The following is a 14,243-nucleotide window of genomic DNA, read 5'->3' on the forward strand; positions in this document are numbered from 1 at the left end:
GGCCTCACAGATTCCCAGTCGTGTCCCAGGTAATTACGGAAATAACGTCGGCCTCGCAGATATCCCAGTCGTCCTGGGAACACCCACAGATCCATGAGCCAGACTCTGAGACCTGCTGCTCTCTCTAGGCTAAAACTCAGCCAAATGTGAGGCTTCAGTGCTCAGAGGCTAAGAGCCCTCTCAGGTGGGAATCTGTGACCTCACGCTGTGGGAAAAAGGACAGTTATGTGGGGATGAAGTTCCTCTTTTCAATCAAGAGCCGATTTTCATTTGCTGAGAATGTGCTCTGAGGGGAAGAAAGCCTTCATCAAAGCGAAGAAAGGGGGGTCTTTTCTGAGGACGGTCGAGGCAGACCAAGAAAGGGAAACAGCATAAACTGTTCCCTGTCCAGCTTCCCCTGTAGTGCCTGCCGCTCAGCGTCCTGCAAAGAAGACCCCATTTCCCACCAAGAGACTCCACCAGGATGAAGCAGGCATCAGAAGGGCCCCAGGACTACAAAGACGGCGGCCTCTGGCAGGGCCGAGAGAAAGCACTATGGCCCACACGCTCTCACACCAGTATGAGCAAGTCCATCTGCGGCTAGGCCACCTTCAGAACTAAAAACTCGGCTTTACTCACTCATTTAAGAATGACTTACCGAGTCGCTATTATAACACGAGATACCACGCTATGTACTGGACCAAAAAAAACCTTAGTAAAACATAAAACAGTCCCTGGATTGGAGGAGCTCATGGCCAGCCTGGCAGAGAACTGGATCACTGAAGCAGCAGCTGACAAAGGGAAGGCGGGCATGGCAGGCCGAGGAGACACCGCACAGCCACACACAACAGTTACAAAGGACTACCGAAGGCCAGGAGCCTCCCAGGGGGCTCGGTGGTGAAAATTCACCTGCCAACGCAGGGGACACAGGTTCAATCCCTGCCCAAGTCACGGTGCGAGGGAATGGAAGGGCTTCCAGCACTGTGCAAAGGCACGGGGTAGGGAAGAACACCACAGCCTCTGGGAGCCGCGAGCTGTCCGAGGGGACTGGAGGAAGGGGCGGTCCTCCACGGCAGACTACTGCTGCAGGCGTTTGCCTTTGCCTGCCTGTGTCACTCGAGAGCCCTCTGAGAAACTCTCCTTCTCAGAAACCCTAACCCATCTCGCTGACTGCCGCCAAGGAAGCACTGGCGCCCCAGGGAGAGCGAGCTCAGGTGAGCAGAGACCTTAGAGCAGGGTGGGCGCTGGCTGGAGCCTGCCCTGGACAGCCTTCTCAGACCCGTACCTTGTTCTTCTTGCTGGTGGGAGCAGGTGGCTTAATCAGCTTCTGCAAGATCCGCAGGCACATGAGGGTGATGTTCTCAACCACCACGGGGGTCTTGATGTTCACGGCCATGAGGAAAAGGCTGAGCGCTGGGAGAGGAAGGCAGGGCGGAGGCACAGTCACAAACGTGCCTCGCCAGCCGCTGTGTGACCACCCGAGGGCAGCTTCCTGGCCTCACGGGCCCTGCATAGAGCTGCATTCCTCTCGCTGGCCGGCCGCCAACCAGACATCCCCTAAACTCACCACAGCGCAAGCGGAGCTCCCAGCAGCTGTCCTCCTTGGAGATGGAGTCTGTCAACAGCAGCATTTCATACTGAAGGCTACTTGCCTGGAGGACCAACAGGAAGAGAGGTGAGCAGAGGAGGGTCTGCAGGGTCAGTCCCGGATGAGGGCGCACATCCACGCTTTGGCCCAGAGACTCAGAGCTAACCCGTGTGGTCAAGCGGACCGTCAGAAGGGAGACGGAGCCCCTCAGCACGGTCATTGCCCATCTCTGCTCTCTGAGCCTGACGCTGACTCAGCAAGGTCTTCCTGGGATGTGAGCCCTGCCGACGTGCCGCTCCCCCCACCCCCACCGCGCCTGCCCTGGTCATCACAACGAGACGCCGGCGGGGGGACCGCGGGAATGAAGGAAAAGGGAGAAGGGGGCAGTCAGAGGGCACGGCGGCCTGCTCACCAGATCAGGGTTGGCCCAGTGGCCCTTCAGGGCTGTGGAGACTTTGCCAATAATCAGATCGTTCATTTGCTGGGTGGCCTCTGGATTGTCCCTAGGGAGGCAAAGAAGAGAGTCCTGTTACACCGCTGGGTGTGTCCCTCCTCTGCACGTGAGAGCGCCCAGGTAAAAGGAAATCAACGTCTAGTGCCACCGGCCTTCCCAGGGGCAAGACGACTCACGAGCCCCACAGAACCCTGCTGTGTGATGAGAAGGGGCTGCCCAGCGGAGAGGCTGATGGAGGGAAGACGGTATGCAGGGTTCCTCCACAGCCTGGGCTGCCAGGCCCCCAGACCCCGCCCAGTACGTCAGTCTCCAGAACCCAGGGGTCCACTCTCCGTCTCCTTCCTTAGCTTCTCCAACTGCCCCCGCTTCATTTCCCACAAGGCATCCACATTTCCCATCCGTGTCCCTTTGTAATAATGTATGTATTAATAATTTAAAAACCACGAATCGCGTCAAGTCAGTCTCAGGCTTCCCAACCTCGCAGTGCCCTAAAGACCCTAAGGGACCTGGCCCCTGGTCTCACTGAACCCCTCCACTCTGTCCCCACTGCATCCTCCACTCCAGCCACACGGGCTTCCCCGTGGCCCCGGCTTCACACGGCTGGCACATCCCACCTCTCTGCCCACCACTTGCTATTAGTATCGGCATGCGGCCCACGCCTTCCATACCTGCCTGCCTCACTCCCTGACCTCCTCAGCAGTCGCCCCTGCCCACCCTGTCCTCTGCAGTGACCCTGCCTGCAATCAGAGCTGCCATCCCAGCTGCACTGCTCTTCACACCTGACCTCCTGATGCTGTACGGGGCCATCATCCACTCACTGCCCTTCTCCCCTCTAGACTGTAGGCCACATTCATCCGCTCACTGCCCTTCTCCGTTCTAGAGCGAAGGCCACACGAGTGCAGGGATGCTGCTTCATCGCCCACTGCATCCTCAGAGTCCAGAACAAAGCCTAGCATTTAGCCGATGCTCAGTAAGTACTTGTTAAATGAGTGAATATATTGTACAGCAAATCATATTTAGCATCCAGCTAACATGTTCTAGGACTTACGCCCACACTCGGGAAACAATGCAAATCCAGCTGTGGGTATTGTGTGAGCATGGACTAAGGACTCCACAAGTATGAGCCACTACTCACGTGAATTATGTCATTCCATTCTCACCACAAGCCATTACAGTATTGGCTACTATCCTTATTTCTCAGATGAGGAAACCTTATGCTCAGAGAACACTGAGAAATGTGTCCACGGCACACAGCATAGAGGATCAGACACCGGGGTCCTTCTGAGCCAGATCTAAGCTCCGAAGCCCTAGGCTCCACTGCTCCAGCTGTCTTCTTCTGGGGGAGTCCTGAGTCCAAGTGCCCGGTCACTCCCTACTCCCAGCACTGGAACTCAAAAACCGCTTCCTCAGGAAAACCCCCTGGAACCAACCAGGTACAAGCCAAACACACGGCCTATTGATACAAGGGAACCTGGGCTTCACGTGCTCCTCCGTCCGCTCAGCTGCACCCTGGACAGTTCCCTGCACCCTCCAGCGCTCCCAGCACCGCCCCGCCCCCCAGCCCCACCTGCAGGGTCCCGGCCCATGCCCCTGGCGCAGGCTCTGACCGAGTCAGGAGGCACATGAGCTGGCGGACCTCCTCCCGCATGGCCGCAGAGCCTCGGCGGAGGTTGTAGTCAAAGAGCTCCCGGATGAGGCCCTGGGAGACAAGGATGTGGCGCAGGGCGGGGTTGGTGGCCAGGGCCCGGAGCAGGGTGATACAGTGCTCCGTGACAGCCGAAGCGCAGCCGTAGCACTTGGTGGAGGACGTGTGGCCGCAGCCCAGCACAGACAAGGCGCGGTACTGGCTGGCCGTGAAGGTGGGCTGCACCGAGGTCCGGGAGGACTTGGTGGCCGCTTCCCTCTGCTGCAGGTCGTATTCCAACAACTCTTTTCGTGAAGCGAAAACTTTCTGAGGGGGAGAAAAAAAAAGACAAAGGAGAAAAAAAAAATCAGCAATTAAAACAAGGAGAAAGAAAAAGGAAGCTAATTGGAAATCAGCTTTGAAGAACGCTTTACCGGTATTACCTAATTTAACCCTCTCGATGACCTTAACCTAGTAGCTCAGTTGGTAAAGTATGTGCCTGCAGTGCAGGAGACCTGAGTTTGATCCCTGGGTCGGGAAGTACCCTGGAGAAGGAAATGGCAACCCACTCCATTACTCTTGCCTGGAGAATTCTATGGACAGAGGAGCCTGGTGGGCTACAGTCTACGGGATCACAAAGCATTGGACATGGCTGTGCAACGAACTTTTTTTCAATAACCTTAGCAGCTAAGATACTTTATCCCCATTTTACAGAGGAGGAAACAGCTTAGAGAGGCTGGCTTCACCAAGGTAAGGGGCAGAGTTAGACCTCAGAGTCTGATCACAGGCATATGTCCTTAACACCCACATAACGCTTTCTTTAAAGAATAAAATCAGGAATACAGACACATGGAGTGAAGATGGCCTACCAGCCACTTTGGGGACAAGGACCCTGGCTGCTCTTGTCTGCAGCCAGTCTTCCATCCCACAGGGGTGAGGTCTGTAACATACCACCCACCGATGTGACCGATCAAGAAAACCTTATCTACAATAATCTCCATTTGATTCTCAGCGTTCTGGTATAAACTCAGCTTTCTACCGAGCACCCGAAACTGCAGTAGGTGAGCAGCTGTGTGGCTGGCACTTAACCGCAGGGGGAGAGCAAAGAACTGCTTTGAAAACAATGTTGATAACACACAACAAAACGCACTCCAGCCGCTCCCGCCTGTACCTGGATGATTTTGGAGAGTTCGTCAAAAGAGCTCTTGCAGTCTCCGCAGTACTCCTGCGCCAGCTGCAGGATGTACCGGTTCACGCTGGCCGAAGTGGAGCTGATACCCCCGGAGGTTCCCGAGTCGTCCTGCAACCCAGAGGGATGCGGTCAGCCTTCCCCCTCGAGATGGCCTCGCCCGGGGCCAGTCTCTGCCTCTGACCCAGAAAGGATTACCTGCGGCTTCTCAGGAGCTGCCTCATTCACTTTGCACAGCAGGTTCTCCAGCTGCGGCCGATGTCCCATCAGCTGGTGATACACTCGGTCAGCTTTGTCCAGAAGCGTGTTGATGTTGGACACGGCCTAGACAGGAAGAGGCGGGGAGTGCATGTGGGCTCGTCAACACTGAAGGTTCCTTCCCCTCAGTGACCCGGTTGAGCACCGTGTTTCACGCGGTGTTTCTACTCATGGCAATAATCCTGTGAGGTGGGCATGCAAGGTGTATGACACACATCCAAATAAACCACGCTGAGGGCAGGGACTTTCGCCAGGTCACACAGTGTTAAAAGCACAGGGGGAACGGGAACGTTCCTCCTTCTGACTCTGGAGCTAGACGCCACTCCGCTTTGCTGGGCTGCTGCTGCTGGTGACTGTTCTGACAGACCCCTCTGCCCTGTCCTCCCATCTCCAGCCCCACCACGTCACTTGCCCCTTGAGATACTCTACTTCCATTACCAACACGTCTCCAAAATTCTACCCAAAACACGTGTTCCAATCCATCTTATTTGTTGCCACTCAAAAGCTTAGCCCTGAAAACACGCTGAGCCAAGAAGACTTGGGCGAGAAGGAAAAGCACGCTGCCCACACCAGCTCGGCCCCCAAGCTCCGAACAGAGCTCGGCGTGGGCCTCGCATGGACTCGGCCTCACCTTCTTCCTGTCCTCCTCATTCTCAATGGGGTCCACTGCGCAGCAGGGCTTGGCGTAGAGCATGAAGTCGAAGCGAGCGTATTTACAGAAGCCACAGGCGTTGCACAGGAAGGGGTCCTTTTCGTCATAGTTGATGGATCTGAAACCCCAGAGTATAGGTCAGGGGGCAGCAGAGGACGGAGGGGAGACGGAACACATGAGCCACTTCTGCAGACGCTGGGAACTCTGCAGGGCTCTCGGAGGGGCAGCAGCAAACGGGCGAGGACGACTGAGGCAACCAGGCAACCATAACAGGGACCCAGAGCCAAACTCGGGAACCCCACCCCCCACCCACCACCCCACAACTCTCCCCGGCCCTGTCCTCCTGTATCTGTGAACTCCATGCTCTAGATGCCCGTGATCCTCCACTGTGAGGGCACCACACGGCGGAAGTGCCCACACTGAGACTCTTCCTGAGAAATACAAGGGATGCACCTGACCTGGGAGACAACCGCTCACTCACCTGCATTTGTGACACTGGTAGACATTCTCCCCACAGTTGCCGCAGACCCCGGGGTTGGCGGGAACCGAGGCACTACAGCGCGGGCACTGCAGGGTCTCCGTGGAGGCCTGGTAGTTCTCGTAGAAGTCTGCGAACTCAATCATCAAGTTGGAGGCCACGATGGGCAAAGGCAGGTCAATCTTCACCTCTGTCTGCCCAGGTGTCAGCTGAACCTTCTTGGCTTTGTGCCAGCGTGCCGGCCTAGGAGAAACAGTGTCAGATAGATGGTTAGAGGGCCTCAGAGACTCTCACAAGACCCACAGCAACGACCATCTGATGAGACGGAAAGAAGACTGTCCCTGCGTGTTCTCCTAAGACAGTGAAATGGTTATTCTAAGGAAAGGGACTCTGACAAATAAAAGCAACTTAATTTTAAAGATACATTTCCACTATTCTCTCTTGAAAAAAAGGCTAGAACATACAGGCGCTTTAAGACATCATATATGATAATTTCTGAGATTCCAGAAAAACAAGGGAATGTACATCAAGGGAAGACGTTCCTCTGAAAGCACGCCACACTGGAGCCTGGACTTCCGAGAGGTCCATGATGCCGTAAGTTGGCTGCTGTAAGTTCCTATCGTGGCAACCACCTTGGAAGGGTAAAGCTCAGGGTGCTTGAGAGGCAGAGGGCACACCAGGGTCCAGACCACGCGCCGAGAAGAGTCAGAGAGAGTAAAGACGTGTGGTAATTCAGAGGTAATTATATTGATACAGTTAAGAGTTAATGTTTACTGAAATTTTACTATGTGTCAGGCTCCGTTCTCCGCATTTCACATATGCTAACACATTTAATCCTTAAAAGAACACCCTGAAAGTAGACTTCTCTGCATTTTACAAATAAGGAAAGAGAGGCTATACAAATTCTCCAACGGATGTGAACCAGTCTCATTCCAGAGTGTGAGGGCTTTACTAGCAGCTGAGCTAACTCTGCACAACACAAACGAAATCCACCTGCTCCAGAGGGGACTGGGTCATCCCGGTGAGCAGCTTCTACCTGCAGGTCACCAGTGTTAATCATGCTTTTCAAAGGACAAAACCTGCTTTAAAAAGCAGAGCTCCCGGAGGCCGTTTGTTCACGCGGTACATGCTAGCTTTATTCTGCCTTCGGAGTAATACTAATCCTTCCATGCTGAGCACGGAGCAGCACTCACTGCAAGTCCTGGCATTCCAGCAGTCTCTACCCATATTCTCTGCCCAAGCGCAACGCCTGTGTCTTCAAGTGGTCTGTCTCAGTAAAGGTCGGCACGAGCCCAAGCTAGTGCCTTCTTTGGCCCCCACACACCAGGCCTCGTTTCAGACGTCAGAGGACAGGTGAGCTAGAAAGACAGGTAGCATACGTAGCTACCTGTGTCTACAGCGTCAGCACATGTAGGCAAAAGGCACCACGCAGAAACGGAAGGACTTCATACTAGAGAAGCTCCTTGAGAACTGCTGCCGCTCAGTGAGCGAGAGAAAGTGTCTCAACCTAACAAACAACTACTTCCCTGCAGCAGAGCCTGCGTGAAGGCAGAGCCGCTCTGCTGGCACGGGTGTGAGAAGCCTGGGGCCCCAGAGCTCAACGTCCCTTCAGGCTGCCGTAGAGCTCAGACGTCGAGGGCTCCACGGACATGATTTCAAAACAACCTCTGTCAGCACCCTTAAGAGCTGGCACTGCACTTGTCCCCTAGCCACGACCAGAGTCGCAAGAGGACATACTAGGCCCCTGGGAATGTGCCGCCTGACGGGACCCCGGCCATCAGAGCCGACACCAGGCGCCAAGCCGCGCAGGCCTGCTGCCCCTCTGCAAGACTGAGAAGCCCGTACTTGTTTTTCAGCTCCACGATGGCCTGCACGGTCCGGTTGTTGTAGTAGAGGTTGATAGTGCGCACCATCTTGGTCCGTTTCAGGTCCCCGATTTTCACCGTCACTTTGCTGATGGTGTGGCTGCCGATGAGCTTCACGACCTGCTGGGTGGTGGTGTACCGCGTGTCCACTTTAATGGAAGACAGCTTGATGTACTAAACGCAAAGGCACGCACAGAACACTGTGTTAGCGCAAGGTAACAGCTCATCTGTCCTCTTCAAAACTATCACTGTAACCCACTCTTTGTCCATGGGTGAAATTCTGATTTAAGGTAGCTGGCCAGGTAAGAACTGACACCACTCTGAGCCACCACTGGGAGAGGGACACGGAGCAGTAACAGCAGTCTCTAGAAAGCAGAGGCCGCCGGCCCCAGGAGCAGGCCGCCACGCGGGAGGCGACTCACACAGAGCGGCACTTCCGGGTTGTTGCACACCAGGCAGGGGCCGCTCTCCAGGTAGCAGCCGTCGAACTCCACCAGGCCAGACAAGGCGCTGAGGGAGAAAGCAGTCTCAGCGTTAGATGTTCAGTTTAGAGCGCACGGAGCTTCACAAAGAAGTCAGAAGAAAATCATGGCTCACTGTTCCCCAAGGCAAGCCCCATCCCAGTGAAAACACAAGGAAATGTGAGATATCCCTATTTCTGATCTGTTCTGAGGTCAGGGGAATCCGAAATGTTACATTAAAATTTGACTCAAGAGCCACAACTAAATTTACTAAAAATCATTAAATTGTATACTTGAAAAGGGTACATATTGTTGTGTGTAAATTGTATCTCAATGAAATTTATAGGGGAAAAAAGAACAGTTGCTAACACACCAGGGAAACAATAAAAGATTTTAATCAGCACTGTCTTCCAAAGGTTTTTTTTTCTTTTAAATGCAGCTATTTCCTGTAAACCATGTGATTCAGACTTAGACCCCTGAAACTAGAGACCTTCGTAACAAGCCAATCAGCGTGGAAACAGCAACTGCACTGTTGACTGAGCCTCAAACAGAAAGAAAGCAGAACAGAACTCACTTGTAAATGTTGGAGTTGGGATGGTTGGTAAGAATATGGTTTTGAGTCCGAAGAATCTCCACAGCCTTCTGTGAATATTCTTTCAACTGAAAACAGAAGTCAACAGAGGACCAGAGTTAAAGCCCAAGGGAAAGTCTTACTAGAAAAGACTTTTCTCCTCTGCTTTCCAGCTGCTACTGCCCTGGAAGTACCAGCCCTCATTCAGAATCATGCAAAGCTGAGCTTAATTCCTAATCGTTTAAAGGATTCTATCTTCTTTAGACGTTTCCACAGTCTTAGTAGCAGCCATCTTTTTACAGCTTGTGGAGAAAGAGAAATGTTACTATGGAGAAGCTATGAAATGATTATCTTGTTGCAGAAATACTTTTGGGTGTGTGATCAGGATAGCCAGGACAACCAGAGGACCACTTTTCTCCCCAAGCAACTTTAACGAGATGCATTTTCTCCCCCACTTTCTCTACGTCTACTGGCTAAGCCAAATTCAGATTGTGCTTTTTTATTAGTGTGTACCTTCTGGGTGACATACATGTAGGGAGTGCTCATACATACTTAAAAGAGATTTCACCCATATGCCCCTTGTAGGTTAGTCCTAACATTCTTAATTCAAGAGCAAAGAAAGTTAAATGTGGCAAGTAAGCCTTTTGGACCATCAATTATCTGTTACCTTCTTCTCTGTCTGTGGGGTTTTCAAGGAGAAATATCCCAGTAGGTCCACAAACTGGGCAGCCTTGCGACCGTAGGCTGCGAGTTCTGGCCATATGGACCACATCAGGTCTAGCAGCAGCTCCTGTTGAGATTTGCTAGAGTTTCTGGAGATAAATGACAGTTCATTTTATCAGTAGCAAAAAAGCCCGAGGGGCTCCTTCATTTTAATCAACAAGACCCAAGCACTGTTTTGGTGATGCACCTCTTTCCCCACAGCTATGGGTTAAGTCTGAATAGCGCTACCGCTCTTTGGACAGTCCACCCTAACAGATCCAGCACAACCCTTTCCTGTCTTCAGAAGGTGGTTTACTCCCATCTTCCAACAGCACTCAAGGGCAGAAACTGAGCACTGTTAGCCTAAAGACCCAAGTCTGGTCTTTTAACAGACTTTTAAACATAGTCTTCTTGGTGGACAACAGTTCACCTCTTCCTTCTGACATCAGTTTAATAGCTAAGAAGCAGACAACCTGATGAAGAAATCTGCCAATAGTCAAGAGGATTCTGATTGGTGTAAATGCTGATACTGCAACCGTAGGCACGCACCATGGAGACAAGACAGAACCTCGCCACGCGCTCTGGCCCCAGCCCCACGCGGCCTGCTGAAGCCAAGCCCCAGGCCCCACCTGTAGATGTGCAGAGTCAGGCAGTGGGCCTGCCAGCGCACCGAGGAGGAGTTAGACTCCAGGAGGAAGCAACGCAGGAACTGGACCAAGGTCTCCTTGTCCGCAAATTTGTTCAGCTGGTTCACCAAAGCTGTGCACAGCTGGTCCTCTTGGCTGCCTGAGCTCTCACCTGCAAGATGAGAGCAGGACTGAGGGCTGAGGAAGAAGTGGTCTAGGGTCCTCAAGTGGAGTGAGAGGGGATACGGTCTCTTAAAAGTTTTCGCCAAAATGGTTATAATTTGAAAACAACTTTGGATCCCCTGGAGAAGGGATAGGCTACCCACTCCAGTATTCTTGGGCTCCCCTGGTAGCTCAGTTGGTAAAGAATCCACCTGCAATACGGGAGACCTGGGTTCGATCCCTGGGTTGGGAAGATCTCCTGGAGAAGGGAAAGGCTACCCACTCCAGTATCCAGGCCTGGAGAACTCCATGGACTGTATACTCCATGGGGCAACAAAGAGTCGGAAACAACTGAGAGACTTTCACCTTTGTTTACTAGGGGACAAACAGTCAGCCCCAAATAAAATAATGATGCCAATAAAAGCAGAGGATAAAGTGCCTATACAAACCTGGCACTGAACAAAGGCAGGCACGCTGGAGAAGGATTTCCTTTCAAAAGTCTGCCACCTAATGCAGTCAACATTCCTACAGACCTGCACAGAGGTATCTGAATAATTAACGGGGGAATGTGAACCATCTCCACACCTGTCTTAGGCCTCCAAGGATCATGAAAAGCAGGGACACAGCAGAGCTTTCACCTTTCTGATGGCAAGGAGTCGGCTAAAGATGACTACAGCATCCATCTATAAAGCACCTAGCAGCTTACAAGGCACATTTACTAACTAACACAGCTTCATTTAATGCTGACAATCGCTCCACCCTGGGCTAGTAAAAATATTCAGTGCACCTCTGGCCTTTCCCGTTACAGACACTTGCTATGGGAAGTCACACTCTTTACTGGGTCACCTTGAACCTAACTGAAAATGAGACCAAGAGCAGGCCCCGGGGGGCACGTGGGTCTTAGGTCTCTATAGATGAGGGTGAAAACCCTTTCAGAGGAAGGGGATAAACGGTGTGCTCCCAGAGAGATGAGAACACATCACCCTCATCACCAAGGAGGTGGCCCTTACCCTCTTTCTCCTTCTCCTTCTCCTCCTTCTTGCTCTTCTTCGTGGATGACTTGGGCTGTGCCGTGGCTTGTCCAGAGCTGGCGGCCGCGGGGGCAGAGGACGAGGAGGTGCTGGAGGAGCCTGCTGAGGCTGCCAGCGCAGCAAGCACCTTGCTGCCACACAGGGCACAGGAGAGCAGCTGCAGCAGCACGGGGGACACCCCCTCATCCACCAGGAAGCTGACTTGCAGGAGGAAGTACAGGACGGCTGCGGGCAGAGGAGACGGGGGCTCAGCTCCACGCGGCTCACGCAGGCACGGGGCGGCTGCTCCCCTCCTCCTGGCTGCCTGCCCAAAGGCTGTGCGGGGGGTCACCCAGAAGGGTTCACTACTGTGGAGACCCTGACAAGTCCTGCAGCAACGACTCAGAAACTGGCTCCCAGCCCCAAATTCTACGAAGACAGTGATTCTCCTCATCAGCGGATCACCAGATACCTACAGCAGATACTGCTGACCTTCCAGCAGATACCCACCCTGTGCCCCCACAGCACCCCCATTCTCTCTACAGGCCCTTCTCAGTCTCGGAGGGCTTGTCTTTGCTGGGCAGAGTGCTGTCTGTCTAGCTGCTCACGGCTCTATCTCTTAACGCCCAGTTCAATGCTGGGCCTACAGGGGCCTCAGTGAGCAGCTCCTGAAGGAAGGAACGGACGAAGGGCAACCGCGTGGGAGCATCGCTTACAGTCGTCCTTGATGCAGAACCTCTGCCAGTTGACGGTGCGCTGGGCAGCGATCTCAGCACAGGCCTTCAGGTGCTCCATCTGCAACGGAAACCGAGCAGAAGCGATGACCCACACCTGCTGCCTTCAGGGTCCCCTCCCCGGCTTTGGATTACAGACCCTTGTCCTCTGTGCGAGGCTGACCGGTGCCCTAGTAAACCTAGGACCGAGGCCCGCACACTCTGGCCCCTACTGAGCCTCCTTCATTTAACGCCCCACCACACAAAGGCCCTTTGTTTTCAGGGGTCCTTCAACCCCTGAAATAACGCAGCAGCAAAGGTAGGCTTGGACCAAAAACACTATAATCTAGTTTATTTTTTTCTTGCTAAGAGCACTATAGTAAGAGCCCTGAACTGCTGCTGCTGCTAAGTCGCTTCAGTCGTGTCCGACTCTGTGCGACCCCACAGACGGCAGCCCACCAGGCTCCCCCGTCCCTGGGATTCTCCAGGCAAGAACACTGGAGTGGGTTGCCATTTCCTTCTCCAATGCATGAAAGTGAAAAGTGAAAGTGAAGTCGCTCAGTCGTGTCCAACTCTTAGCGATCCCATGGACTGCAGCCCACCAGGCTCCTCCACCCATGGGATTTTCCAGGCAAGAGTACTGGGGTGGGTTGCCATTGCCTTAGGAGTCTTTAATACTGAAGACGTTCTTTCTAGATTTTCCTATGCAATCATGCAATCTATACCCCAAAGTCAAACCACTGATTTTAGGTGGTAATACATCATTTCTGTAGTATTCCAGGACAAAAACGAGAGATGCACAAACCATGGGTTGATCCTGCCCACAATGTGACCAAATGACAGTTAGCCAACCCTTCTCATGACAGAGGAACCACTGCCCAGCAAGGGCGGGGACAGGGAGGGGAAACTGCAGACCCTGAAGTCAATTACGTGTGGTACAGCAGTCGGGTACGATGGATCGACCCTGATCTGGGAAGCCCTGTGTGCACGGCTCCATCCTTTGACCACCTGGCCAAGCCTCTCCCTGTCCCCCCACCCCCGGCACGGCCGTACCAGGCTGATGAGTGTGTCATACTGCAGGGCGGAGCCGGAGCTGGCCGTGACCACGCTCGCCCGGAGGAAGATGCCCTGCTCCTCCAGCAGCTTCTTGATCCCTCGCACGTGGGAGTCCAGGGTGTGCAGATCGCGGAGCTGGCGGTACTTCTCCTTTGACCCACAGATGAAGAGCAGAAGTTTGCGGACTTGCCGGCGCACAAATGGAGTCTGCTGGATCATCAGGTACTTGAGAGGAGAAACAACAGAGTCAGGACTCGGGGACTGTATCCATACCGGCCATGGCACCCTGGACTTCCAAAAAAAAGCCATGAACCAAGCTACTTCCTCACAGTTGAGCTAGCTTTTGTATTCCTTACAAGGACTAGGAGAAAGAAAAACATTAAAAAGGGAAAACCGGCAATATTCCTGCTATTCCTTGTGGTAGTACTTAGGAATCTACAAGGAAGCTGGTCTCCACTCCAGTCCGCCCAGAGTGAAACTACAAGGAAAAACCTTTCAGAATCTTTCAGGTTAAATAGAGGGGAAAAAAGTTGGGTTGGTGTACCTCTACAATTTGAACTGGTCATTTGGGTTTGCTAACATTATTCTTGTGGAGTTAACCCCAGGCGGGCTCTGTGGGTTACTTAGCCACGTTCTTCAGGCTCCAGCCTGCTCTGCGGTGTGCGGCCCAGAACCAGGCTGCCTGTGCCGCTGCTCTGCAGCAGCCCCCTCTGAGGCCCTGCCGGCGGGGAGCACGGGATGAGGACACCAGAGAGCGGGAGGAGAGAAGGCGCCTGCGCCTGCCCGTCCACCCGCTGTCCCCGCGGCAGCCCTGCACCTTGCAACCTCCAGCGTCTCCGCAGCCAAGGACAGGCC

At 53.5% G+C, this 14,243-nt stretch overlaps 1 protein-coding gene across 6 annotated transcripts in view; it reads right to left on the minus strand.

Annotated features, from left to right (window-relative positions):
- The window catches only part of UBR4 (ubiquitin protein ligase E3 component n-recognin 4), a 136,884-nt gene that overhangs the window by 34,276 nt on the left and 88,365 nt on the right, over positions 1-14,243 (minus strand). For all 6 annotated transcript variants that reach the window (XM_086325315.1, XM_086325310.1, XM_086325277.1 and 3 more), the window contains 16 exons: positions 13,386-13,613; positions 12,336-12,414; positions 11,620-11,865; positions 10,451-10,619; positions 9,787-9,931; positions 9,123-9,208; positions 8,510-8,597; positions 8,068-8,261; positions 6,226-6,465; positions 5,724-5,862; positions 5,033-5,158; positions 4,817-4,945; positions 3,629-3,972; positions 1,980-2,070; positions 1,547-1,631; positions 1,265-1,392 (listed from right to left, as the gene is read on the minus strand). In XM_086325315.1, coding sequence (XP_086181441.1) covers positions 1,265-1,392; positions 1,547-1,631; positions 1,980-2,070; positions 3,629-3,972; positions 4,817-4,945; positions 5,033-5,158; positions 5,724-5,862; positions 6,226-6,465; positions 8,068-8,261; positions 8,510-8,597; positions 9,123-9,208; positions 9,787-9,931; positions 10,451-10,619; positions 11,620-11,865; positions 12,336-12,414; positions 13,386-13,613 — 2,517 coding nt within the window. The remainder of the gene's footprint in view (positions 1-1,264; positions 1,393-1,546; positions 1,632-1,979; positions 2,071-3,628; positions 3,973-4,816; positions 4,946-5,032; positions 5,159-5,723; positions 5,863-6,225; positions 6,466-8,067; positions 8,262-8,509; positions 8,598-9,122; positions 9,209-9,786; positions 9,932-10,450; positions 10,620-11,619; positions 11,866-12,335; positions 12,415-13,385; positions 13,614-14,243) is intronic.

Source organism: Bos grunniens, chromosome 2 (genome assembly GCF_055505025.1).
Source record: "Bos grunniens cultivar Pamir isolate PY7600 chromosome 2, Bosgru_T2T1.0, whole genome shotgun sequence".
Classification (NCBI taxonomy): Eukaryota; Metazoa; Chordata; class Mammalia; order Artiodactyla; family Bovidae; genus Bos; species Bos grunniens.